General features: G+C 54.7%; 13 protein-coding genes across 13 annotated transcripts; 6 read left to right on the plus strand and 7 right to left on the minus strand.

The window, feature by feature from the left end:
• Positions 1 to 598: 598 nt before the first annotated feature.
• K437DRAFT_19031 (uncharacterized protein) lies at positions 599 to 1,758 on the plus strand. Its single transcript, XM_013385408.1, has one exon. The coding sequence runs from the start codon at positions 722 to 724 to the stop codon at positions 1,436 to 1,438; it is 717 nt and encodes a 238-aa protein (XP_013240862.1). The 5' UTR covers positions 599 to 721; the 3' UTR covers positions 1,439 to 1,758.
• Positions 1,759 to 2,039: 281 nt separating this feature from the next.
• Positions 2,040 to 2,681, minus strand: K437DRAFT_18975 (uncharacterized protein). Its single transcript, XM_013385407.1, has one exon. The coding sequence runs from the start codon at positions 2,519 to 2,521 to the stop codon at positions 2,075 to 2,077; it is 447 nt and encodes a 148-aa protein (XP_013240861.1). The 5' UTR covers positions 2,522 to 2,681; the 3' UTR covers positions 2,040 to 2,074.
• Positions 2,682 to 2,834: 153 nt separating this feature from the next.
• On the minus strand, positions 2,835 to 4,130 carry K437DRAFT_259234 (AhpC-TSA-domain-containing protein). Its single transcript, XM_013385416.1, has 5 exons — positions 3,685 to 4,130; positions 3,592 to 3,601; positions 3,270 to 3,487; positions 3,078 to 3,141; positions 2,835 to 2,975 (listed from the first exon to the last, which is right to left on the minus strand). Exons 1-5 carry the CDS (start codon positions 4,014 to 4,016, stop codon positions 2,925 to 2,927), a joined length of 675 nt encoding a protein of 224 aa, XP_013240870.1. The 5' UTR covers positions 4,017 to 4,130; the 3' UTR covers positions 2,835 to 2,924.
• Positions 4,131 to 4,502: 372 nt separating this feature from the next.
• Positions 4,503 to 4,883, minus strand: K437DRAFT_270426 (uncharacterized protein; the record flags this gene model as incomplete). Its single annotated transcript, XM_013385417.1, has 1 exon — positions 4,503 to 4,883. One exon carries the CDS (start codon positions 4,881 to 4,883, stop codon positions 4,503 to 4,505), a length of 381 nt encoding a protein of 126 aa, XP_013240871.1.
• A 1,551-nt stretch (positions 4,884 to 6,434) lies between these two features.
• Positions 6,435 to 7,695, plus strand: K437DRAFT_264682 (uncharacterized protein; the record flags this gene model as incomplete). The annotated part of the gene is made up of 5 exons (XM_013385418.1): positions 6,435 to 6,561; positions 6,699 to 6,726; positions 6,777 to 6,990; positions 7,273 to 7,505; positions 7,533 to 7,695. The coding sequence occupies 5 exons, from the start codon at positions 6,435 to 6,437 to the stop codon at positions 7,693 to 7,695; spliced, it is 765 nt and encodes a 254-aa protein (XP_013240872.1).
• Positions 7,696 to 8,531: 836 nt separating this feature from the next.
• K437DRAFT_19079 (uncharacterized protein) lies at positions 8,532 to 9,510 on the minus strand. Its single transcript, XM_013385409.1, has one exon. It carries the CDS (start codon positions 9,297 to 9,299, stop codon positions 8,766 to 8,768), a length of 534 nt encoding a protein of 177 aa, XP_013240863.1. The 5' UTR covers positions 9,300 to 9,510; the 3' UTR covers positions 8,532 to 8,765.
• A 527-nt stretch (positions 9,511 to 10,037) lies between these two features.
• On the plus strand, positions 10,038 to 11,454 carry K437DRAFT_259239 (NAD(P)-binding protein). Its single transcript, XM_013385419.1, has one exon. The coding sequence runs from the start codon at positions 10,357 to 10,359 to the stop codon at positions 11,440 to 11,442; it is 1,086 nt and encodes a 361-aa protein (XP_013240873.1). The 5' UTR covers positions 10,038 to 10,356; the 3' UTR covers positions 11,443 to 11,454.
• Positions 11,455 to 12,772: 1,318 nt separating this feature from the next.
• K437DRAFT_239804 (uncharacterized protein) lies at positions 12,773 to 14,594 on the plus strand. The gene is made up of 5 exons (XM_013385420.1): positions 12,773 to 13,245; positions 13,329 to 13,444; positions 13,522 to 13,631; positions 13,707 to 14,145; positions 14,232 to 14,594. Exons 1-5 carry the CDS (start codon positions 12,957 to 12,959, stop codon positions 14,301 to 14,303), a joined length of 1,026 nt encoding a protein of 341 aa, XP_013240874.1. The 5' UTR covers positions 12,773 to 12,956; the 3' UTR covers positions 14,304 to 14,594.
• Positions 14,535 to 15,878, minus strand: K437DRAFT_259242 (uncharacterized protein). Its single transcript, XM_013385421.1, has 5 exons — positions 15,596 to 15,878; positions 15,319 to 15,433; positions 15,126 to 15,203; positions 14,839 to 14,997; positions 14,535 to 14,729 (listed from the first exon to the last, which is right to left on the minus strand). The coding sequence occupies exons 1-5, from the start codon at positions 15,681 to 15,683 to the stop codon at positions 14,648 to 14,650; spliced, it is 522 nt and encodes a 173-aa protein (XP_013240875.1). The 5' UTR covers positions 15,684 to 15,878; the 3' UTR covers positions 14,535 to 14,647.
• A 136-nt stretch (positions 15,879 to 16,014) lies between these two features.
• K437DRAFT_276154 (uncharacterized protein) lies at positions 16,015 to 18,300 on the plus strand. Its single transcript, XM_013385422.1, has 3 exons — positions 16,015 to 17,603; positions 17,698 to 17,806; positions 17,908 to 18,300. Exons 1-3 carry the CDS (start codon positions 16,199 to 16,201, stop codon positions 18,005 to 18,007), a joined length of 1,614 nt encoding a protein of 537 aa, XP_013240876.1. The 5' UTR covers positions 16,015 to 16,198; the 3' UTR covers positions 18,008 to 18,300.
• K437DRAFT_259246 (P-loop containing nucleoside triphosphate hydrolase protein) lies at positions 18,031 to 19,484 on the minus strand. The gene is made up of 2 exons (XM_013385423.1): positions 18,676 to 19,484; positions 18,031 to 18,558 (listed from the first exon to the last, which is right to left on the minus strand). Exons 1-2 carry the CDS (start codon positions 19,077 to 19,079, stop codon positions 18,042 to 18,044), a joined length of 921 nt encoding a protein of 306 aa, XP_013240877.1. The 5' UTR covers positions 19,080 to 19,484; the 3' UTR covers positions 18,031 to 18,041.
• Positions 19,485 to 19,830: 346 nt separating this feature from the next.
• On the plus strand, positions 19,831 to 21,244 carry K437DRAFT_259247 (peroxisomal biogenesis factor 11). Its single transcript, XM_013385424.1, has 3 exons — positions 19,831 to 20,069; positions 20,222 to 20,381; positions 20,574 to 21,244. The coding sequence occupies exons 1-3, from the start codon at positions 20,022 to 20,024 to the stop codon at positions 21,116 to 21,118; spliced, it is 753 nt and encodes a 250-aa protein (XP_013240878.1). The 5' UTR covers positions 19,831 to 20,021; the 3' UTR covers positions 21,119 to 21,244.
• On the minus strand, positions 21,189 to 23,482 carry K437DRAFT_239815 (zf-ZPR1-domain-containing protein). The gene is made up of 3 exons (XM_013385425.1): positions 23,029 to 23,482; positions 21,704 to 22,950; positions 21,189 to 21,642 (listed from the first exon to the last, which is right to left on the minus strand). Exons 1-3 carry the CDS (start codon positions 23,384 to 23,386, stop codon positions 21,484 to 21,486), a joined length of 1,764 nt encoding a protein of 587 aa, XP_013240879.1. The 5' UTR covers positions 23,387 to 23,482; the 3' UTR covers positions 21,189 to 21,483.
• Between the last annotated feature and the right edge of the window lie 188 nt (positions 23,483 to 23,670).

Here is a 23,670-nt window from a genome sequence, read left to right on the forward strand (position 1 = left end):
AGGAGAGAGGAGAGGCGCCGAGTGCCCCGTGGTGGGGGGGGATGGGTGATGGTGTGCTGGCCCAGGTATGTGGATGGGGGCCCCGCCTATCGAAATTCAGTAAGAAATTCGGCCAAAAAGGTTGTTTCTCAACGGTAAGCGCGCCGCATGATCGGAGTTAATTACGTAGTCGGGGCATGGTGTCAGAGCAACGACGTGCCACCGCCTCGCTCCTAAAAAGGGTCAGACAAGACTCAACCCGATCCGGATTGCTGGGCTTTAATCTCACACTACGCCTCTTCTCGACAGGCAGCCAGTGCAACAGAGCCGCTGCACACTGAACAGGCCCTATTTATTGCGGCCGACAGTTCTTCTTTCCATGCGCCCGTTCTTCGTCTTGTGCATCGCAGCGACAACAGAAGCACTGCAAAAAATAGAAGGAAAGAGTGAATGAATGAATGGCTCGCTTGCGTTTCCGCTCCAGGCACCCACTCATACACGCACTTCAACACTCATGCACCAGCGGGACAAAGGCTTTTTGCCTTTCTGTTCCACACTTTCGGGGCTGAAACCCCAGAAGACACTAACAGCCCATCCATCCATCATAACAGCAACTATCAGAACCTCGTCAGATACATGGACCCACACAATATCCTGCAGATAGAGATGCTGATGAGCCTCTTGGCTCGCTCGGCAGTCCTTGGACGATAATACATAAAGTCAACACTCCGTGTATGCATGCATGCCTAGGTGTACAACGGGCACCCTATGCTGCGTGGGCCGCCAGTCGTCCGTCCCAGCATCAACAACCAGAAATCTTGAGTCAGTCGTGTCTTCGTACACAAAGAACGTGTGCTCCAAGGGCCAGTCTTGTATACGAGAAACCACCGCCCACCGGGTTCTTCACCTCGCGATCCGCCGCATGTACATACATTGCATTCGTACCTACATACCTATGGTCCCCTTGCGAGCAGATAGGAGAGCGAAGACTATGAAATTGGCAAAGCGCTCCAGTCCATTGGCGGAGCGTTCCAGCTACTGTTGGACCCCTTGGCTCTTTGGACATACATACATACATACATACATACATACATACATACATACATGCATATACATATACATACACATTCACACATATGTACGTAGATGGACCGTCAGCTATGCTGCACTGCGCCAGCACCCAGCGCGGCATTGTGCCAGAGCCAGACGCCACGCTACTGTTCCGAACATGGAAGGCTCAGCTTTAGCACCACGAAAAAGAAACTCTACCCTAAACGGAATAGAACGCAAGTGCAGGTGGGGAGCAAGAGATCTGATGCCCAGCGGCAGCGGCATCTCACCTCATTTCAACCCTTTTCTTGGTCAGCTCAAATCGATTGCATACGTATCTCCGGCAGCTGGACATTTTTGCAATCGATTTGCCCGCCTCATCATCAACACGAAAAGGGACGAGGGGTGAGAGGGATGAAAGACGGAAAGAGAAAAGTGGAGGGGGGGGTAGCCTCGCCAAAGGCTTCTTTCTTCCATCGAAAGATGGAATGCGACGAGGAAGCTACGAGCTAGGTAGCTAGCTAGCTGCATGTCACGACGCCAGGACGTATTCGGGAGCCAGGACAGGAGGAAATGGTTGGCTCGCAGAGAAAAAGAGTGAGGACGGCGGCCCGCGGGTGACTCGGCACAATATTTGGCGGAACACTGCCAATCAATCGACTGACGGATGCCGCGCGAACAATCTGTGCGTCATCCCGTCGAAACGTGGCGCAAATCGAAGACTCTTTTTCCTCCTGATCACAAAGCCTCCTCGGTCGCCTCGTATATCGCTACCGAATCGTACTTCCGTGGGCCACCTTTGGCGGGGGTCATCCGCCCGCTTGTATTGAAGCTTCGTAATCCTGCTGCCGCTAGCGTACCTAGTGGCCGCTGGGGCACTGCAGGGTGCAGAGCCTGTCTATCTCATCGCCAACGCAATCGCGGGAGCTTCATAGTTACAGCTAAACGCACTTCGCTCGTTGTATCGGGCGCATAACGACAGCAAAAGATCTGGTCCAGCAGGGGCCGTCGAGCCTTAGTTGGTACATACATCTCCAGGACGAGTTTACATCATCTTCCCCCTGCTCACGAAGCTTGCAAATGCCGCACTTATCAATGGCGACTCGTCCCTGTGTTGTTTCGTCAGCCCTGTGAGGTGGTCCGGTCGTGTGCATGTCGTTTGCACATGGCCATATGCCAGTATTCGCAGGGCGTACACAGTACTGGCGCCTGCGTGCCGCCTTCCCCATATCAGCCTCACCGCGGTCAGAGCGTCAAGCGGTCCAGGGTTCGATTGAAGGGTGCAAGTCGAGGGATGTAGCGTTGCATGCACATGGACTGGGCACGTCCTGGAATGTGCACAGCCGGGATAGGTGTCGCAGAAAGGGAGCAGCGCGACGCCGAGTGTGCGGACGGAGGTTAAACTGTGCATATTTAGAAAGCCTCGTCCAGTTCCCGTCAATGTGGCATACAGCCTTCTTCCAGCTCCAAATGCCGACCGTGTGCGCCGCATGTGCTCGTAATAAGTGCTTCCATGATTCTTAAAAGCGCATCAGCGAAACTGCCTCAGCATCCTCCTTTCAAGAATCATCGCATCCCTGCACTGCACGTGTCCTGCTCCTCTTTGCGCCGGCCGTCTGGAACTTGTAAGGAGAAATCGAGACAGGAAAGGGCACCGCGGACCGCCGTTGGCTTAACGGATCACCCGATCACCCGCTGCATCACCACCTTCACAAGTGTCGTCCGTCGCACGCGAACACCTCCGCCCGCCGATTGCGCGTCAATGCACAGCTTGCACCCCTTCATGAGAAAGTGACTGCACAGCAGCACACGATGCATATGAGATTCGAACGACGGTCACATGGAGAGGTACATCGGCCAACACCGTCAAATGCGGGGTGGGGTGATGCTGCCCTTCAACGACTGGCTTTCTTCTCCTTGATGAAATCGAGAACAGCATCCGAGCTCTGCCAGAAGGGGAAATTTTGGAGAAGGGGGGCGGGGCGATGCCGTCAGTCTCTCAAGGCTACTGAGGGTTGCATCGCAGGCCCAGTGTTGCAGCGACGTACCTCCTTCGGCTTGACAGAGATCGAGCTCAGCGCAAGCTTGCAGTCCGCGTCGATGACAAAGTGGCTGCAGGTGCGCGCAGAAGTGCCAGCGACGGCAGGAGGAGGAGGGGGGACAGGTCAGACGGCGGGACACCTTCACGCGCCGCTGCTCGCGGGCGACTCGGAAGAGAAAGAAACAAGGCCTAAACGTACCTTCTCATCGTGCTGCTCTTGCTGCCCGTCAGCGCGCCGATGAGCGCCCGCTGCGGATCCGACAGCAGGTCGTACTGGAACTTCTGCTTCGTCTTCCAGGTCTTCAGCGGCGTCGGATTGTCGTTGCTCAGCCCGTACACCGTGAAACCCTCGTCGACATACTGTTGGTACGCGTCCCTGAAGAGACAGGCTTGGTTCGTGCAGCCAGGTGTGTTAGCCTGTTAAAAGGCAACAAAGCGTTAGTATGCAGACACGAGCTTCCGAGTGGAAGCACAACGATGCCACACAACATCAAGCACCGCGAAGCACGCGTTTACCTTACCTTTGGATATCTGGCGGGCAGAAAGTTCGGAAACAACTGGGTTGTCAGTCCCTCTAGGAATCAAAAGTACTGCGTGAGGTGGATCCAACGCACGAAAAGAGGACGCATTTTTTCAGCTCTCCAACCTTGACCTCCTTCTCCTCTTGTGTCTTGAGGATCAGGCCCTGTGGCAGCTTGTCGCCGACCTTGAGCTTGCCTCCCGCGGTACCGTTCCCTACTGTGATTATGGCAGCGCCACCTTTCGCAATGCTTTTGGAAACCTTGGTCTTCTTGCTTGATGGCGGTGGTACATCGGCGCTGCCGGCGGCGCGTTTTTTAGTCTCGGCCTTCTCCTTGCTGGGTATCGAAGAGACAGACGCAGCTGGTTTCGCTGCTGCTTGGCGAGCGCTACGGCGCTCCCCGTCACGAGCTGGCTTTGGAGGCATTTCGATCTGCGGATCCCTTTCTCTACGAGTTTCGGCAGAGGAAGCAACGGAAGGCCACTAAAGGCGAACAGGCTGTTGCGGGATGCAAGCGACGCACGCCGAACCTAAAGAGGCTTCTCTAGGATGTGCTCGCCTCCAACATCTCCTGTTAGAGATGTTGGCCACTTGGATGGGGATGACGCAAAAGCTTCTCTCTCGAGCTATGCTCATGGAAGTTCTACCAACACGCTCACATTTTGTATGTATCCCTCGAAACGGTTTGTGAAGCGATCAGAATATCTAGCTGAAGATGGTATTCGATCATGACAGGACAGCATACAATGAAACCTCGCATTGCGTAATGAATTGCGACGAGCAATATGATCGAATGCGATAAAATTGAGGTTTCACCGTCGAGCGTGTCAAGTATCCATCATACTCGCGCAGCGATCATAGCAAGTTCTGCTTCGAAAGGCTTGGCCTCCTGGCAGTCTTCGTTCCAAATTGTTACACTGGGACTACAGCCTCGCAAAGCGCATTTTCGTATACCACCTGTCCTCGTTTAAAGTAGCTTCCCTCCTCCGCTTCGACTTGCGCGCCTGCAGCATCAGTCGGGACATCGTCGTTCTCCACCTTGGGCCGCTTCACCTCCCTCTCTGCCTCCTGCGCGTCACCGTGTGCTTCTACCTTGCATTGGTTGACCCGAGCTTCAGCTGCATTTTCTGCACTCCCAGCTTGCCTCTCAGTGTTTTCTTGGCTTTTCGGTTTCTTTTTCTGCTGCTGTTTGGTGTCTTGCTTCACGAGAGGGCCCTCGCCCGCCTCTTGCTTGGGGCGCTTCTCCTTCTCCTTCTTTCCGTTTGTTGTCTTCCTTCTCGTGGTGGTACTCATTGACACCTCCTTGAAATAGATGCACGGATATTCGCACCATATCAGCGGTCCAGCCCAACCGAAGGCGGGAAGACGGAGGAAAAGATCTAGATGGTAACAAAGGGGACCTCGTCCAGCAGCCCCTTATTCTTGGGGATATTGTATGTTTTCATTTCCAATGAAGCCGACATGGTAGTGCCTGTGGCGAAGGAAGAACAGTTCTCGCATTGAGTCAATGTGGTGCAAGAGCCGTGAAAGCGTTCATGCCAGGACTCACACTTGGGGATGGTGCAACACGAGCCCCACACCATTCACTCCGCCTTGGGCCAGTGATTCTGCAGCCCTAACAAGTCTCCGAGGATTCCTGCGTGTGGCCTCTTCTGATATCTCGGGCTGAATCATGATACAGTCCGCCCACAAACTGATGAGACACGTTTACCAGCTTCCGAAGGCGCTGGCACCCACGCTGCTCAATACCTCACGCCTGGACCGGATGTGTTGAAGGCTGCTACGCAGACGGTTGGAGGAATACATATGATCGCCCATCTCGACCACATATCATTTATGCCTCACTTGCAGAAAAAGTTGGACTAACAGGGTCTTGTTCTTCTACATATCCAAGGAGTCTGCGCAATGAGCGTGGTCCGGAAAGCGAGCGCAAAAACGGCGAGCCAAGCCGCGTTGACCGCGTGCCAGAAGGCGAGACAGGCGGTGCGGAGGTTGCAAGGCTCTCGAAACCCCAAGTGATTCAGGATCTTCTCATGCACCTCTTGCGGAAAGCACAGAATGGCAACATCTTGGGACGCTGCCTAATCGCATATCTTGTGTCGTGTTGTTTGGTTGAGGAAGCCAAATTTCCTTCAGGGTAAGCAACTCGAATAATCAAAGTTAGCGTTCACGGGAAGGCCTGGAGACTCGAAGGAAGGGACTCTTGATTAAGAGGGAAACGCGAGCCTGGAGGGCAGTACATGTTTTTGTCAAGGGCAGTCACCTACAGTACGGGGTTATGCGTGGAGGACGGTCACATGGCACCGTCAAGCGCACAAAAGGAGCTGCGAATGTGTGCGCGCCAATCAGCGTTGAGCCTAGCAGATTTCCCAGATCAAACGTCTTTGGCACATGACGCTGTAACCTGATTCAACGGAAGTAATTACGGCCTCCCTTTGATGGAAGCTGGTCGAAAGGTCACCGGGGGCCAGGTGCAAAGTGCAAGGAGCATGGTGTGGTTCTTGCTTGCTCTCTTTCCAGCCAAGCAGATGAGGGAAAGATCTGCCTGGGAAAGGATTATCGGGTTCATCGAGGTTCTACGGGCTTCTCTTTAGTATAAATGCATCCTGCTCCCTTGCGAACGAGACTCCTTCATCACCATGCAGAGATAGTGGACGTCGGTGAGACACAACGAGCGATAAGCAGTGCAGCAGTGAAATACAATATAGATGATAGTAGTGATAGGAGAGGGTATGCTGCGCAATATGTACCCACGATTAAAGCTTGCCGAAACCACTCAAAGTAGTCATTGGTGCAAAGCCTTAGATCGGCTAAAACACGGTGCCGCGAGCTGAGTGCAGCGCCATGCTGCTGATAGTGGTCGTACCCCAGCAGCAGTCCATCGTCATGTACATGGAACGCCATGTTCTGCTTCACGAGATATATGTTGAGCTACCGGTGCATGGATTCGACTTGCTCTCCAGCGGCAGCAGTGAGTGCGGCTGCGATGGCGGCGTTTGCGAGGGTGGGTGCGAGTTGGCTGATGCCTACGCAATCTGAGCCGTAGCGCTAATGCGCGGGGCATACTGTTCGCCCATCGATGTAACTGCTAGTTCGATGTGTGCATAGATGGCTCCTTTGACTCGGTGCAGATGCTGTAAGATGCGTGACTAGCCCGGCCCTTTAAGCCGGCGTGGCTCGCTTCAGACGTATCAGCATCGTAGTTAGCAGAAATGGTGGCAAGAGCACGATCAACACCGTATTCTTCGATCTCTGCTGTCATGAGATCCAGGGCAGACAGATAGATAAAGTGTTTCCTTTCAAATCGGACCTTGCGAAGCAGGCCGGTAGGTTGCGGCTGTGGTGGTGCAATGTTGCTCGTGATAACATTCGCAGCCTGGAGCACTTGCACTTGAGCGAGGTACGAGGCCGAGTTCTCCTACATGCATGACGTTCTCACAATCGTAAATTCGTTTATGGCACTCGCGATTCTTCCTTCGACGAGCCTCTGGATCATATCCCACGTACGCCGGACGCCTGCGATGCCGACATCTGTCGTCGATGTACAGTACGCCGCGAATGAATGAGGGTTGAGGCGGTCAATAGTCAGTGGTCAGAAATCGATATGGTGGATCCTTGAATGAACCATGGCAGCATACTCTCCTGAATCTTCGCCGTCATAAGCGATGCACGACGACGAAAGATTTCCGTTGCACGTGCCACACCCAAACATGCCGTGATCGTGACCGTGACAGCGTGCGCACAGCCTGTGGCGCTTGTCGCTTCCCGTGCTGCTGCACCGCCAAAACTCGTCGGCAGGCTGGCCGTTGCAAGTGACACAAGAATCGCAGCCTTGTCCATCACAGGCAGGGCAGGCGTATTCGACACAGTAATCGGGCAGCTCATAGTTGCGGCGGACCTTGCTCTTCGCGTCATGTAGAGGTTCTTTTAAAAATCTCCCAGGGACCATCTAGATGGGTGCGGTGGAAGCGCACCGTTAGAGGAGGCGGTGCTGCTGCTCCCATCTTTAACAGAACCGATGCGCTTCCAGCTGGTAGAATGGCTCTCCATGGTCACCATCGACTTGACCAGGGCAAGTTTGAGTCTGGTCTTGAAGCTGACTTAAGCGCCTCCTTGCGCGCTTTCCGCTTTTCGGCCGTGAACTTATCCTTCTTGGTCGATGGCAGTGTCTTTCGGTTGTGTCACAAAGCGCGAAAAGGGGAACCGCATAGGTGGGTAGAAACAATAAGCGAGCGCTTCGCGTGCCTATTCCTCGTTCGACACTCGCTCGGGGCTGCATGTAAGAAGTGTTTAGGCGGTTATGAGGCTGGCCCTGGTTCTGCAACGTTCACAGTTGCAGGTTGTGCTGTCTGGTTTTAGAGTTAAAAGCCAATGTCGTAAAGAGTTAGAAAAGCAAATGGCTAGCTATGTGGTCGATGTGAGCTCCGCTGGGGGCTGTCGATCGATTTGAGGACCAGGGTGGTGTCGAAATGTTGGACATTGCCAGATGCCGATGGGCACCGAGGTGACTCAGGACGCATGGTGAACTTTCTTCAGCGAGGCGACAAAGTTTCGGACTCTGGACACGCTTAATGCCTTGGGAAGTAGAAACATGCACAAATGGCTCCGGAGATTCATTGCTGCTGGACCGTGGGCTATCGTCTGTGGCATAGCGTGGGCCCATGATCTGAGTGAGGGCTCGATAGAGCTGATCAGAGTCGAATACATCCCGATGCTTGCTCAATTATCAAATTGCTCAAAAATTTCGGCCTCGCTTTACTGCATTCGCACCCATCGGCCCCACACGAGGCGACATGGAGTGGGCTTCATCTGAGTCAACAAGCGCGCTGGTACCGTGCACCAGGCCTTTGAGCTGGGGAGAGTCGCATACAATGAATGGGTTACATTACTTCGGTGGGTAAGGCAAATGGATGCGAGGAAGTGCTGCACGACGGACTTAGCGAAGTGATCAGTACTATTAGGACTTGCGAGCAGGCCCATTGACCTGACCAAGCTGAGCCTGAACGCTTTCGGCGCGGCCCGAAGATCTGCGTGTGCAGTCCACGCTCGGGGCCGAGCTGGGTCAGCTTGAACATGCATTCATCTCTTCATGAGGGAAAACGGTCGAAAGCCCGCTGCTGATTGAGATTTTTATAACGGCTTGAAAAATATTCAACGCACGCCTCTCTGCTCGAATCAACGCACTAGGTCTGCTCGAACAATGTCACGAACAATTAGCATTGTTCGGCAAGGTGGGTTATGGATCCAGCGGAGAGGTATGAACTGTGAAACGCCAAAGTTCCACCAAGAAAAGCAGCAGGGTTGTTGGGATAGCGCGCCTTTCGCTGGACTGATGCGGGGCTCGCCGCTCGAGTATTCTATATATGTACATACATAGGAGTAGGGGATGGTGGAACTGGCCGCGCTCGCTGCTGTTTCAAGGTGAGACATGTTGACACCTCGCAATTGACTCTCGGCTGAATTACTCTTGATTTTGGCTGCTCTGGCGGACCCGTGCAGCTTTCTCGTCTCTGGAGCATTCAGCAGTTGATGGAAGCCACGATGATAGGTAAGGATTCTTGATGACCGCTGATTGGCACCAGGATTGGACGAAAGGAATCTACTTTCGGACACAGGACTACCGAATTCACCCTGCCTGGGGGAGCTCCAAGCCGCGCCCCTGGGTGGACGGATCAGCATTTTTGTAAACAACCCCGAGATCATATTCATGGTCAGTCGCAGGTGTTGTCGCTCCGAGCATCGAGGTTGCTGTTAACTCTTCAATCACGCCCCTTCTCTCTTCCCTTTCCAGGCTATTCACCATGGCTTACGCATTTTGACCGGCTTGTCTCCCTTCGTGCAAGAGTTCTACAGCTTAAGCGTATAGACTTTGTTGGGAAAACCCTCGATGGGCTACTTCATCTGTCAAGGTAAGATCTTTTCACGGTGAGTCTTCGACCGCAGCCATTGGACACTATCAATACTGCGGGCTGAAAAGCGTCGTTGCATCTCTATTTCTTGTCCGTTTCTTTTCATTTGGGAGCCTGGGTCTGCTTCGCAAATATCAAGGCTGGACTCATACTCGCTGACTAACGTCTTCGCCTCTTTGACTTCGAACTTCTAGTTCACCCTGATGGTGATCCGCTTCACCTTCACCGCTGAGTGGTGGTCAATCGTGTTTTCCAAGGCGATCTGGAGGTCGCCAGCGATGAACTCGGAGGACATGTTTGGTTTGATCGAATCTGGACGAGCAAGGGTTCCATCGGTGGCGCTGCACCATTTGTAATTTCACTTGGGCTTCCAGCTCTTCTTAGACACGATTTGAAAAGAGAGAAGGCCATTCCGAATGGTAGCGGGTATGGAAACGTAAGAGCATGCACATTGAGGTAGTCGTGGAGAGTTGTACCTGACACAATTCCCATCATGAGGCGGAGAGACTTTGTGGAGAGAAATCGCACCTAGGTGCATCCACATCGCTGTCCGGCACTAGAGTGCACCACGCTGCAGTGGCAAAGATCGGCGTGGGGATCTGGGTGCAACATGTCGGCGTGGGGGAGCCCACTGCACCTGCCTGATTAGGCTCTTGAGAGGAGTAGGAAATGGCATCGAGAGGTGGGCATCAAACTCGACAGACGACGGCGACGACGACGCCCTCGCAACGAGCTAGATTCAAATGCACTGTCTTTCTCGTTGAGTCCTGGATTGAGACGGGCTGCTTCAAGGGGTGCACTGTCCGATCCATTCCGTCTGTTCACTTAGCTATCGAGCAGCCATACTCGCACTGACCATGTCTGCTCTCCTAGTTGCATCGCCGCCACTTGACGTCCGGCGCCGTACAGCGTTGGTGACCGGCTCGTCGAGTGGCATCGGCATTGGAATCGCGCGGCAGCTCGCTGCGCAGGGATTCGACGTGGGTCTGACGCGCATGCCTCGCGAGTCGGAGAGCGCATCCGCCGCGCTGCAAAAGGAGTTGCAGAGAGCTTACGGCGTTCGAGCGCACGTGTTCGTCACAGATCTCTCGGATCCACCGCGCGCAGCGCCCACACTGATCGATGAATTCATGCATGAGTTTGGACGCATCGATGTGCTGGTCAATAATGCAGGCTTTGATGCGCACTCGGGGACGCTGATCAAGGACATGGGGGAATCATCGAGCGATGCAACCGGCGGCGCGGAGGAGATTTCAGCCAACATACGCTCTGGGTTTGCGACGAACTTCGAATCGCCCTTCTTGCTCAGCTGGGCAGCAGTGCGGCGCATGCTCACGCAGCCAGCGCCGGAAACGCGCGAGCCGGATGCCGCAAACACATCGCCGGAGGAGAACTTCTATACGCACCAATGGGGCAGAGGGCGCATTGTCAACATCACCTCGGTGCATGCCACGACGCCGCTGCCGCTATCGACGATCTACACGTGCACGAAGCACGCGCTGCGCGGCTTGACGATTCAGTTGGCGACTGAGCTAGCCCCGCTTGGCATCACTGCCAATGCCGTCGGGCCGGGTATGATCGCCACACCCATGACGAACATCCGACCTGAGGAAGTGGAGAGCGCCAAACGGGAAGTGAAGCAGATCCCTATCCCCCGAGCTGGGAGGCCGTTCGAGGTGGCCGGCGCTGTGGGATACCTGGTGACGCTGGGTGCGCGGTACACGACGGGACAGTCGATCTACCCGGACGGAGGGTTTATGCTTGCCAACCCGCAGTGCATTCTATGCCCTTTTGCCCGCCCTATGAGTTGCCGGGGGCCATGTGTGCTAACACATTACATGCCTTCTTGCGTCATTTTATCGGCAGGTACATGGGGAGACTTGAGCCAGGGGCCTGAACGACCTGATACGACCGAATCGACCGCACACATGACGCACAATTGAATCACGTCCGGTTGTACTTTCACAGTTTTTTTGTAACTTTCTAGTATCATCTTGTCATGACCCTACTTCAGAATTCGCACCGGGCGGGGAGGTTGGCGCTAGCAACAGATTTGTCTGTGAGCGAAGGGCGGAGATTAGTGAGCAGCTCTACTCGCTTTTTTCTTCGTACCCCCTCGTGAGCCCGCTATGACTGCAGCTGTGTGAGCGACGGAGATACCTAGTCGGAACGCAGAAGAGATACGAGATTGAGGTACACAGGCAGCCTTGGCGAAAACATGTTCTCATCAGACCTCCAGGTTGATAGTACTAAGTAGCTTTAAACTGATCCAGCAAATAGCAAAGTTTTATACTGCTGTTTAGTACTATCATTAAAGAGAGCCATCACATTTAATTCGGAAAGAAAACTCCATACTAGAAATCCTTGACGACTAATACTAAACACAGCATAAACCATTCCAAGATACGTCGTTCTCCAGAATGATGTAGTCGACTCTTTCTTTAACAACTCATTATTTTAAAAATAACAATAACAACAACGAATTTTCACGATGCGAGAAGCGGATACCATGAGAATTGCATTTCAATACTGAAAGTGTAGAAAATTCTTGATTTATGGTTTGCCTTAGAATGAGTCAAAAACACATACAGTCCTTGAAGGACCCATGCTGATACTATATAGAAATGTATTTGGTTCAATATATTGTTCATTGGTTTCGTGCGCATAGAAATACGATTACTACTAGGATAAGTGTAGAAAAAGGATATAAGGGTGCTATATTTATCGGATACATTTCTTATTGCTTTCCTGCATTGTAGCGCATCGATAGAGTGCTACCCGTTGGAATCGCTGACTGGATCTAAGATGCCCAGCATTGAACAAGGCAACTACCGGGCGCTGGAACATAACCCTTCAGGAAATCCCCATAAAGTCTTCCCAGGAAGCCGCTGCTCGAAATCAAATTCCGGCAATCCCCGGAAAGCCCTTACATAAATAGCCATATTTCGAGAGTAAAGAGGAAGAATCCTTCGGAACTGCCCTCATTTGTCCCAAGCGCACAGATCTGTGGGTTTTCGAGGCCAAGAAAGGCCGTTTCTGGATAGTTTTCGGGACCCGGAACCCCCTGGGAGACCGGCCCACAGACCGAGACCCGGGCGACTTTCCGGGTCCTTCCGTGGCCCATGGTAAGATCACTAAGAGAGGAGCTTAGAATTGACCAGGATTCTGGGGGTTTCTGGCACTGGCTCACACCGTTGCTGGGCTAACGCTACTTGGCCGACGTATAGTGACAGCCACAAAGCCCACATTCATGGGAGAAGAGGCGATGATGACATGCACTTCCGTTGACAGAAAGAGTGAGTCAAACCTCAATGGAGACAGACGTTCTTTCGACACGTCTTTTCCATCTGGCATTCTTCTTGCATCGATATCATTCCCTCGGCACATTGGTCTCTTGCAAGAAGAGCGATACATACGGCAACACAAAAGTCAAGACAACCAAATATCCTAGCCCGCCATGGCGTCTGCAAACGACCGCCCGAGGGCGCAGCTCTACGTCTTCGACGGCTCCGTCTGGGCCAGCGTCCCTCGCATCGGGCTCGTCGAGAAGGGCTACTCCCCGAGTGACCTGGACATCAAGCAGGTTAACCTGCTCAAAGGCGAAAACTTTGCGCCGTCGTACCTCCGCCTCAACCCTAACGGCACCGTCCCCACGCTCGTCGTGCCCACGTCGGACACCACCAGCGAAGAGGTCGCGACCAAGTTCCGCGCGATCACCGACAGCAAGCAAATCCTCGCTTTCCTTGGTGGGTACTGTGCCAGAAGCAGCGCTGAGAAATGACTCGAGTCTGATGACGAGCACCCTTCCGTCGTTACTATATTTCCCAAGACGAGTCAAGATCGCAACATATCCTCGAGGCCAAGGGACAGGGAAAGGACGCGGCAGCCCCCGTCCTTTCACCAGCGACGATTGAAGGCAAGGCACTGAGCGATTCACTCATTGCAGTGAGCAGTACCCCTTATGCATCAATGAGTGCCTGCTAATCTGACTATCACTCGGTAATCGTGTCTGGCCGACGCAGCTGGTACACGGCAGCGACTTGGACCCCAACTTTTTGCTGCTCTCCGCAAGGACACTGGAGGAGGTCAAGCCACTGAAGGAAGGCATAGCGGGAGTCTTTGTGAACGGGCAGTGAGTCTTCTCAAGCAAATCATCACCTTTGGTCCTTTCGAATGATCTCCAACGTGTCCATTTTGAACGGCGCAGAGTCGCAGCGCTGAAACGCTACCAGGCACAGGTGCAAGCCGACTCGAATCAGACGTCGAACCCGGACGCGAACCCGCGCTCCGCGGCGCACAACGAGCAGTTGCTCAAGTGGTACACGGACAAGCTGCACGCCTTGTCACCCGCGTACCACGTCTACGGCCCGGAGTCGACCCAGCAAGCGACGCAGCTGTTCATCCAACTCTCGCGTAGCCGCTGGCAGAAACTTGGCGCTGCACTCGCGCAGCTCGAGAGGCAGATTCGTGGGCCATACGCCCTTGGGGACCAAGTCAGCCTGGCGGACGCGCACCTCATGGCGTGGTTCGCGAGGGTGATCGCCGTGTGCGAGAGCAAAGAAAGCGCAAAAGACCTCGACGCGCTCGAAAAGGCGCTGCAGCACGAGGCCGTTGCCGGCGAAGGCCGCAGCATGCTTGGGCCAAAGGTGCGCATACCTGCTGAAAGTCATGAAACCTGATGCTACTCCGGCTGACCATTCGCCCCTCCTTCCTGACGCGCATTTGCTCACAGGTCCGTGCATACTGGCAGGCGCTGAAATCTCGACCTAGCTTCCAGGCTGTTTACAAGGATGGACTGCATTGAAAAGCTATAACTGAAGCGGTTGCTGCCGCTGCCGCTGTCATCTCTCTCATTCACTTTTGCGGGATACACTACGAAGACATGGTGTCGCAAGTCGGATACATATCCCTGAAACACGCACTCTCACGTCCAACCTTCGACAGGATGCGGGCGGGTCTGAGGCTGATTGCGTCCAGAGGCCATGATCGGTGCTGGGCGACTCTACTTGCATCTATGCCACGACGACTGTGCAGTGCTGTCAATCTTCTTAAAATTGTATGACCGGTACAAATACATGAGGGAGTCTCGTGAGATTACATGAGGGAAGGAAGAGGGAGTGGCAGTGCTGAGAGCAAGTGGACTAGTTGCTACCCGGTCGTCTGGAAACGTCTTGCGTTGGAGATCTCCTCGAGCAGCTCTGCTAGCCGCATGTCGTCCTTTGATACCAACCTATGAGGGTGGCGGTGCACGCAGCAGCAAACAGGTCCTCTTAAAAGCGTCAGGATCTCAAACGCCAAGGGCAAGGACATGCTAAAAAGGCTGTCAGTAGAGCACTCACGTCGGGATCAACGTCTTGGCCTCCTCGACATTCTCGACTGCCAGATCGGCGATTTGCACGCCTTCAAAACCGGTCAGCTGCAAGCTTGCTTCGTCCGGAACCAGGTTCCCATTCTCGTCATAGTCTTCGGGTTTCAGCGTGTTCGGGTGGAGATGGTCGCTGTGTCCGGTGAAACACAGGTTGCATGGACCAGGAGAAGGGTCGGGGGAGGGAGTTAAAAAGAGAGAAAGGCAAAGGAAGGATGAGTCGACTATATTCAGCGACATGGAAACATGGCCTGCACTGACGCTCTGAGGCTGCGGACAGTATCTAGAGCATTGTAGCGCGAAAAGATCTCAATGTAGTCGAGCGTCTTCTTGTAGATGCTATGAGTCACAATCACCACATAAAGCAATAGCGTCAGCTATTCACATCTTTCCCTCGCCCGCCCGGGCTGTGGATAACACCACGGTGAGTAGTCTCCCTGAAGAGAAGACGTACGGATTACTCGACTGATCATGCTCTTGCTGCCCGTCTTCCTTGTCGCCTTCGATCTGCTCCAAAATGAACTTGACCTCTGAGATCAACAGCGGTTGCGCCTGATCTCCCATGAACTCTTCAAAACCCAGTGCACGATTTCAGTCATTCGCCGATAAAAAGGACGCAGGCAAGGCAGTAGGCATGAGAGACGAAGTGAACGAGAGCGTCAAAGTAGGAGCGTCGTGTGAGCGCAACGCGAGGGTGGTGGCCGCATCCAGCCAGCGCGATCCAGGCTCACCTTGTCCGAGCTTTCCTATTGATGCATCCTCCTCTTCGTCCTTCAGGTCCCGTCGGCGTCGGACGGATGCTGAATAAAGAGACGCCATGCGGAAAGTTTGCTGGTAGGAAAACGCTGCAATTGAGTCTTGCTTCCCAGTGCGATCTCGCCGGGCGCGGCGGCTGGCTGGGGGAGTAATTCCGAGTTCTCACACGAGTGCCAGATCACAGGCTGCAGCGTGGGTGTTTGGAACGTCGCTAAAATGGCAATGTCGCGAGTACAAGTCGGAAGAGCTCATAGAAGGGTGAGACGTTGGATTGAAAGGCGTACCTCTCAAAGATTCCAAGTTTCCATATGCCCCCGCGGAACGATGAGGATTGACACGTTGCTCTCATCATCGAATTTGGGTCTCAGAACCTATATCATCCTAACGTCATACATTACAATCCCTGCTGTTTCATGACGGTACCAAACGAGCAAGCATGGAAAGAAGCACTGCAAGGCGCCGGATGAAAGCAGCTGCTACCGCCTGCCACCATCGACCAGCTGTTGCACTGATTGGTGCGCAAAAGTAGGGACAGGTAACGTGACATGCGAAGCGACTTTTCTTGACCGACAGCTGCTATGAGTTCGCAGCCTGTCCATCCATCGGGAAGCCGCGAGCCATGGCAGGCTCGACAACCGAGGCGGCGGAAAGCTCAACCAAGTTCAAGTTCTGCATCCAAGGTGCAAGGTACGCTGCACAGGAACCGTCCATTCCGAGTGCTGTTCTTGCCCATCGTCGTCCTTGCCTTTGGACTCCTTCATTGCCTCTTCCATCTCCTCGTCTCGATAGGGAGAACAACACGGCGAATCAGACGGGGGCTGACTCGGCGCAATAGAATGTCAATAGAAGCGGTGTTTGAGCACATCGGCCACCGAATGCGTGCCCAGCTCGATTCATTCAACGCTGGCGAAGGGGAGGACTGGCCAGTGGAGTTGCAAGTCGTTCATGACGTCGAAGTGGGCAGTGGGCAGCGCGTGGCAAGCATCAAAGTCGCACGCCATCTTGCAATCGTATTTGCTGACCGATCAGATACATTGGCGGGGACATTATGGAAAGCTCTGAAGGCGCGAGCGGCACCGCAAACTCACGCGTGGGAGCAACAAGAATCAGCGCGGCTGTTAGAGCGCCAGGCTTTTCTGGTGCAGGAGGCACGCAAGGCTGTACGTTGGGCTGCGCTCCTTGGCGTCGATCAGATCAGCATATACGATGATCGGGGTCTGTTGAAAGACCATTTCTCTCGTTCTGCAGAGGCAGGGCGGCCACATCGATGGACGCAGACTGCGGAAGCATGCATGCCACTTTCGGAGCGGATAGGAGAGGGAGAACAGATGGCTTCAGGTGCATCATCGGATGCGAGCTCTTCGATCGCATCATTAGACTTTGACCAGTCGTCAGGTACCGGGGGTCTGGCATCGTCTGCCAGCTCCCTACCTTCAACCGAGCCGATCGACGCCATCAAAGCATACGCACCAGCAAGGCCTGTCACCGTACCTTTTACGAGGCAGGGGCCTGGAGCGGACACTGAAGCAGTCAGAGCTTCAGAGAAGATCGAGCATTGTTGGCCCCGCTTCTCGTCTTACCACATTGAGGTCGAGTTGTGCATCTCCGGGCAGCACGACGTCTCGCTCGAATTCCTGCAAGCCCGGCGCAAGGCAGCCATCTGGCGGCGACAGTCCCTTGGGTTTCAGGATAGGGCTTCACCGCCCCCGGCGTCATCGCCACCGCCGCTTGCACTTCCGCTGCACGTTACGCTCAACGTCCTCTCGCGCGAGGATGGCAAGCACGAGCTGGTTGGCATTGCAAATGAGTTGCGCGAGCGCGTGCAGGAGCAGACGGAGGAGGAGATTGAGGTGTATGGCAGCAGTTGCAGCCAAGGAGGAGTGAATCAAAGTTCGTCGGCAGCTGAACGTAAGGAGCGGAGGGAGATACGCTCGTTATTGCTCGATCGCATTGATGCAAGGAAAGTCGATGCTGCACTCGAAGGTGCGTACATGCAAGCCATACACCCGATGATCGTAATCTCAACCGCTACCGCATCAACTGATTGTTTTCCTTTGCGTCGATGCATCTATCATAGAAAGAGGCTGCATGGGAGAGCCGGAGCTGCTGATCGTCAAAGGCGGCTCAAGGCGTGTCATCGCGCTGCACGGCTTTCCGCCGTGGCCTGTACGCCTGACTGAGATTTAGTAAGTGCATACCCCCGCACCATGCTCCCTCCTTCAACTTCGATTCCAGGGCCTACACTTGCTGATGGCTGTAGAACTGACAACTACTTTCTGGCTCAAAGCCACTGTGGAGCAGTTAATGCACATGAAGGATTGAAGGAGGAGGACGTGCTGAATGCGCTACTGCAGTATTCAGGCTCGACGCAACGGTATGGGCGCTAGTGGAGACAGACCAGAGCCATGGGTTGGACTACTGTCATACATGATTCGAATCACGAGGAGGATCGTGCGTGAACAATGACATGTCAAACTCGTCTGCATCCACTGTACCGCTGCCTGCTTTCTGAGTGGAACGCAGCTGGCAAGCCTGGACCGCCTGCCACATCTCCTCGTGCACTTCGTCCACGCTGCGACCCGCGTCGATTGTGCTCCACGCGAGCGGATGCGCAGCGGCGGTGACATCGCGCTGGATGACAAGGAACGCTTCGCGCACACGGCGCTGCATATCTTCACGCTCGTAGCGCTCTGCGCCGTACGCGCCGCGCTGGCGCGCGACATCCGGCGCAATGTCGAGGAAGATGACGAGGTCCGGTTGCAGCAGACCGGAGTCGGGTGCCCGGCACCAGGCGTAGGAGAGCGCTGCTGACGCTGGCAGCACGCTGGTCGACGATGGGGTGGAGGGTGATTTGGAGACGGAGTACGCAACTCCAGAAAAGGCGTAGCGGTCGCAGATGATCGTGGTACCACGTGAGAGGATGGCTTTGATGCGCTGCCTAGAGCAAGGGGCAGGAGAGAGGGGTAGGCAGATCATAAAGTCAGCATGTCAACGACCGACAGCAGACCTCAAATTGAAGCGGAAAGGGACGCAGGCAGAGAAAGGGGACACCCACATGGCTTCCCACCGATTCGCACTGAATAGCAGATGAATGGCCCGGTCGTCAATATCGGTTTGCGACTGGAGGTACGCGTCGATCATCTTGCCGATCGGGGTTGTGCGATCGGGAAACTTGTACACGATCGCTTTTTCTACTGCTTCCGCAGTTGGGCCATCCTCTTCATGAGACGCTGGTGCCTGGCTTCCAGCGTCCCGTTGGTGTTGGGCTGCAATTGAGACGCCTTCGCGGTGCTCGCTGGAGAAACGATCTCCACGAAGGAAGCGCTGAACTAGGAGATCAACTTGTGTCGACTTGCCAGCGCGATCCAAGCCTTCTACAACAATGAAATTCCCACGTCGCCTTCGTCGAGGGTCTGTGTTGTGCTGCCCAGACATTGGGGCAGAAGCGACGGTAGACATGGCGATGGTGCGCTTTACACGAGGTATCCGCGTCAAGGAGTAGCCAGAGAAGGGGTCAGAGAACAAGAAAGGAAGGGTTGCAGATTGCAGTAGTCGAGAATGTCGCATATGCATGCGCTATTTTTGCATGATCGTTGGATCCGTTAGAGTATGGGGGCCTGGGGCTCGGAGGAAGCGGGTTCGCACTGAGGTGAGAGATCCCAAATGGCGTCCAACGCTTGTGCTTCGAGCATCAATCGACGCGTCTGGATTTCGAGTTTCGAGAGGGCGCCGGTGCCAGCAGTTGCTTTCCTTGGTAGATCCACACCCTTTCCCTTTTCCTGGTCGGAGCTGTCAGCAGCACAATGTATCCTCGGCAGCTCCTTAGCCCGCACCGAGCGACTAGCGACGAGATGATGATGTCCTAGCCTCGTCGAGTGGTCAAGACGCGTTCACGGTGTGGGTGCGCACTTCTTTCTCTTTCGCTTTACTCGGCATTCGCGAAAAGCCAAGGAGAAAGAAAGAAAGAAAAAAAGAAAGAAAGAAAGAATGCGACCTGTGGCGCGTGGGCGCAAGATTGTGAAAGCGCGCCCTCGCGCCAAACCTGCTTGCATCTCGGGGGATCACGGCAACAGGCAGCCGTTATCCCCGGGTTTCACCAAAATCCCCTGAATAACCCGGCCTTCAGCGTCCCCCAACAAGCCGGACTGGGGCCTTCAGGATGCGGCTGACGTTCTCCACCTCGCGGTATCTCTGTCACTCTCACCCAACTCCAACTTCTCTCCTTCCGATTCCATCATCCCCCCGCAGTGGACACCCTCATCGGATCGTCATCCTGCTTTCGTTGGAGGAGATCGTGCACCGATCAAGCATCTGCCCGCATTGCCCCTTCGCTGCTGAGCAAGCCAAAGCCGCATCCCGCAGATCCAACCCCCAGCGCAAGGAAGAGAGACGAACAGCACCATGTCCGTCGTCCAGCAGGTCATCCTCCACCCTTATCTCTCCCAGACGGTGCGTCTGCTTCCTCTCAACTTCCTCCTTCCTGCTCTTGTCGTCTAGAATCCAGCGGCCTGAACGCAGAGCGACAGGCAGATGCATCCATCCTCTCCCCTCGTACCTGCTGACGCCGTCTCATTCTTTTCTGTGCGACTTGTCACAAATAGCTTCGCTTCTGGTCCACCACCGTCGGCCGCGACAAGACCTACCGCACGATCCAGTATGCCGCTCGGTTCCTCGCATGGTACGAGTACAGGAAGGGGGCGACCAAGACGACGGTCGATCGCCTCAATGCGCTCAAATCCAACCTGGGTCTCAGCAGAAAGCGTGAGTTTCCTTGTCTCGAATTTGGGCGCACTTCTTTTGGAAGACCATCCTTTCACTCGCTGTTTGCGGCTGAAGATGGATGCTGTAAATGGAGACATGGACGTTAGAAAGGACCGAGCGCATATATGCTTGGCGCTGCGAACTCGAGACGCAAGGAAACCAGCTGACGCATTTACGCCCGGCGGACCGCAGTGATGCGTGTTGGCAAATTCCTCGAGCATTTCCAAGCCGCCTTGAAAGCGACGGCGATCCAAGACCCCGTCGTCTCGTACACCGCTATCGGCCGCCAACTGGGCTACGGATTATATCTCATCCTCGACACACTGCAGTGGATCCATGGGGCCAAGGTGTACACTTTTGCGCCGGAGACGCACAAGTCCATCGCCAAGAACGCTGCGCGCGCCTGGCTGACAGGCCTGACGTTCTCGCTTGTCAGTGGCGCGTACAAGACGTACGCGATCCGCCAGCGCCTCGCGTCCGCCGCGCGGCCGCGCGCGACAGCCGAGAAGGAGGCCGAACGCAAGGTGCAGCTCGCCGCCATTTGCGCAGAAGAGGCCGCCGTCCGGTACCAGATCACGCAAGATGCGCTCGACTGGCTCATCCCTGCCACCGGCGCCGACGTGCTCAACCTCGACGAGGGCATCCTGGGCCTCGCAGGCTTCACTACCTCCGTCATGGGCGGTCTCAGCCAGTGGAAGGCTGTCAACGGCGGCGGTGCGACAGCGGCCAAAAAGTAGCCACTTGGCAGAGGAAATCGGAGTTGCGTGGACTCCTCAAACATCGAGAACATATGGCAGGTTCTTTTTTGTGTATTTGGAGCGATCTGCACTTTTGAGACATGAATTCTATTTTCTGCTTGCTGGCGCTCATCCATCTACGTGTGGACCCGCACATTACGGCGCGCGGATTGAAGCGAACCAAGCAATATAATGCTAAAGCTGCTAACACTCCGCGATCGACCGACCAGAAAGATGCGCCTTGCGATCAGAACTTGCTAGCAGCATTGATGACTGAAATATAGGATTACTACCACAGCATACTTGCGCGTCCATATACCAACCTCGCGCCTGCAGTAGTCGGAACATGTCGTTCACGACCGTGGCTACTGCCCCTGCATCTGCGCTTCTACACGAGGTTTCTTGATCGCCTCGCCAGCCTCATTACCCGGTACGTTACCGCTCTCTGCAGCCTTTCGCGTTGTCCCTGCTGCGGCTGCAGCCTGGGCTGCCCATTGCTTAGATTCCTCTGAGTAGTTTTCGACCTGTGCGGACGCGGAGGTGTCAGAAAGTAACCCTTTCAGCTGTCGTCCCTTCTTTGCTCACCTTGATGTCATTCAATCCGAGCTCCTCATCCTGCTCCCAACTCCGCTTGTACACATCCACAATGATCTGCTCGTCCTCATCCGGCGCGTACGGATTCTGAATGTAAGAGTTGCTGAGCGGGTCGTCGAGAATGACGGTGAAAGGCACATTGCTCGCGGACATTACGCCCTTGAGCTTGCCGAGGAAAGTCTCGAATGCTGAGCGATCGTCTAGCCGCGCCGCGTCGCCGGACGCCATGACCTTGTCGGAAAGCTCGTCATACACCTGCTGCAGCAGGCCTTCCAGCGTCGTGAACCGTCCGCCGAGCGTGCCAGGTGCGAGGTGCAGGTCGATCTCGGGGATTTCCAGCCCAGCGGTCTCACTCTTCAGCACGTCGCGACTAAGGTCCTCTGCGTCGTTGACGGTTAGCGCGAGCTTGCGCCCGGTCTCCGAGATCGCGCCGCCTGACTTCACCTCGTTGTCCCTGTACCCACAGCGATCGCAGTTGGTCGACATGATTAGGATATCCTTGAAGTACGGGATGTTGACCTTCTTCATCAGCGTTTGTAGTGGTGCGGTGCAAGAGGAGCACGTCCCCGGGAATGCGTAAATCTCCTCATTCTCGTGCTCCGTTTCGCCCGCAGTCTTACTGAAGCCAGTCACTGCTTCCGGTGCGTCTCCATCCGTCTGCATCGCAGCATCTCCATCGCTAGCACTCTCCCCAGCACTAAGGCCAAGCAGCTCGTTCTGCTTCTTTGTGCGCGGGTACTCGCGCTTGCTCCACTTGTTGTCGTTCACGCCTCGTCCTCGGACCTCGCCAAGGAATTCAATGAAGCTGTTTCCAGAAGGATCGTCGAGTCGCAGGCTGAATGGCAGGAAGGTTCGGTTCGGGTCGCTAATAGACGATGGTACAGCTCCCACAGGTCCGTGCGATTTGGTCCCGGCGGCCCCTGATGACCCTACATCTGCACCAGGCTGAATTTCCGCATGCGAAGGCTCCGCTTCGCCAATGATCACTCGCATACGTTTGCACAGCTCCTCAATCTTCTTGTACGCCGGCGGGTCCATATGCTTCCGCAACGGCTGGTCCAGCTCGAGGTCGCGCAACGTGTCGGAAATGACACCCTCCAATGTGGTCAATTGGCCGCGCTTCGCCGGAATCTCGATCGCTAACTCAGGGATACTCATGGTGGCAAAAGATGACTTGACTAGCTGGCGGTCCAAATCGCCGGGTTGAGTGACGTGCACTGTGTAAATGACTCCCTTTTCTGCTCAGTCAACAATGCGGCGACAGGCAAGGAAGTCAGTAAATTCCATATTGGCTCAACAAGCGATGAAGGCCGCACCTTGTATTTCCCCAGCACTCTGTATCTCATTGTTCCTCTCCCCACAATGATCGCACTGAAAGCTGGCAATGATGACTTCCTTGAAGTAAGGGATGTACGTGAGCAACAGCCGCGTGGTGCCGTTTTCGTGACAGCGCATGCATAGAGATTCAATTTCTTCCACCATCTTCGGCTCGGCCTCAGAACCGCCACCACTGCCAGCTTGCTGCTCTGATGATCCCAATGCCCGCTCTTGTTGCTGAGAACGCATGGACGCATCTTGGCCATCTGCTTGTCGCACACCTGACCCCGAGCCGGAGTCTTCGACGACGTCGCCGATCGGTCGGAAAAACGGGTCGGGTGCGTTTTGAGCTGACATTCTTGGTGTAGCTCTCGAAGATCTTTGCGTCCGTAGGTTCTTCCTCAGCGCGCACACTACAACCAGGTTTGGGGTTGGTGGCAATGAGCAATGATGGCAAGCCCAACAAGATGTAAACAAAGATGACCGCATTGATATATCTCGAATCGTCAACTTTTTTGTTTCTAGCATCAGCGGAACACAGCATTGAGCAGTGCGAGCAGCGAAAAGGAGCGACTACACTCCTTGAGACTGAGCCACCAGAGACGGAGTCTTGAATCTTGACTCGCTCACATCCATCCTCT

Source organism: Tilletiaria anomala (assembly GCF_000711695.1).
Source record: "Tilletiaria anomala UBC 951 chromosome Unknown K437scaffold_111, whole genome shotgun sequence".
Lineage (NCBI taxonomy): Eukaryota > Fungi > Basidiomycota > Exobasidiomycetes > Georgefischeriales > Tilletiariaceae > Tilletiaria > Tilletiaria anomala.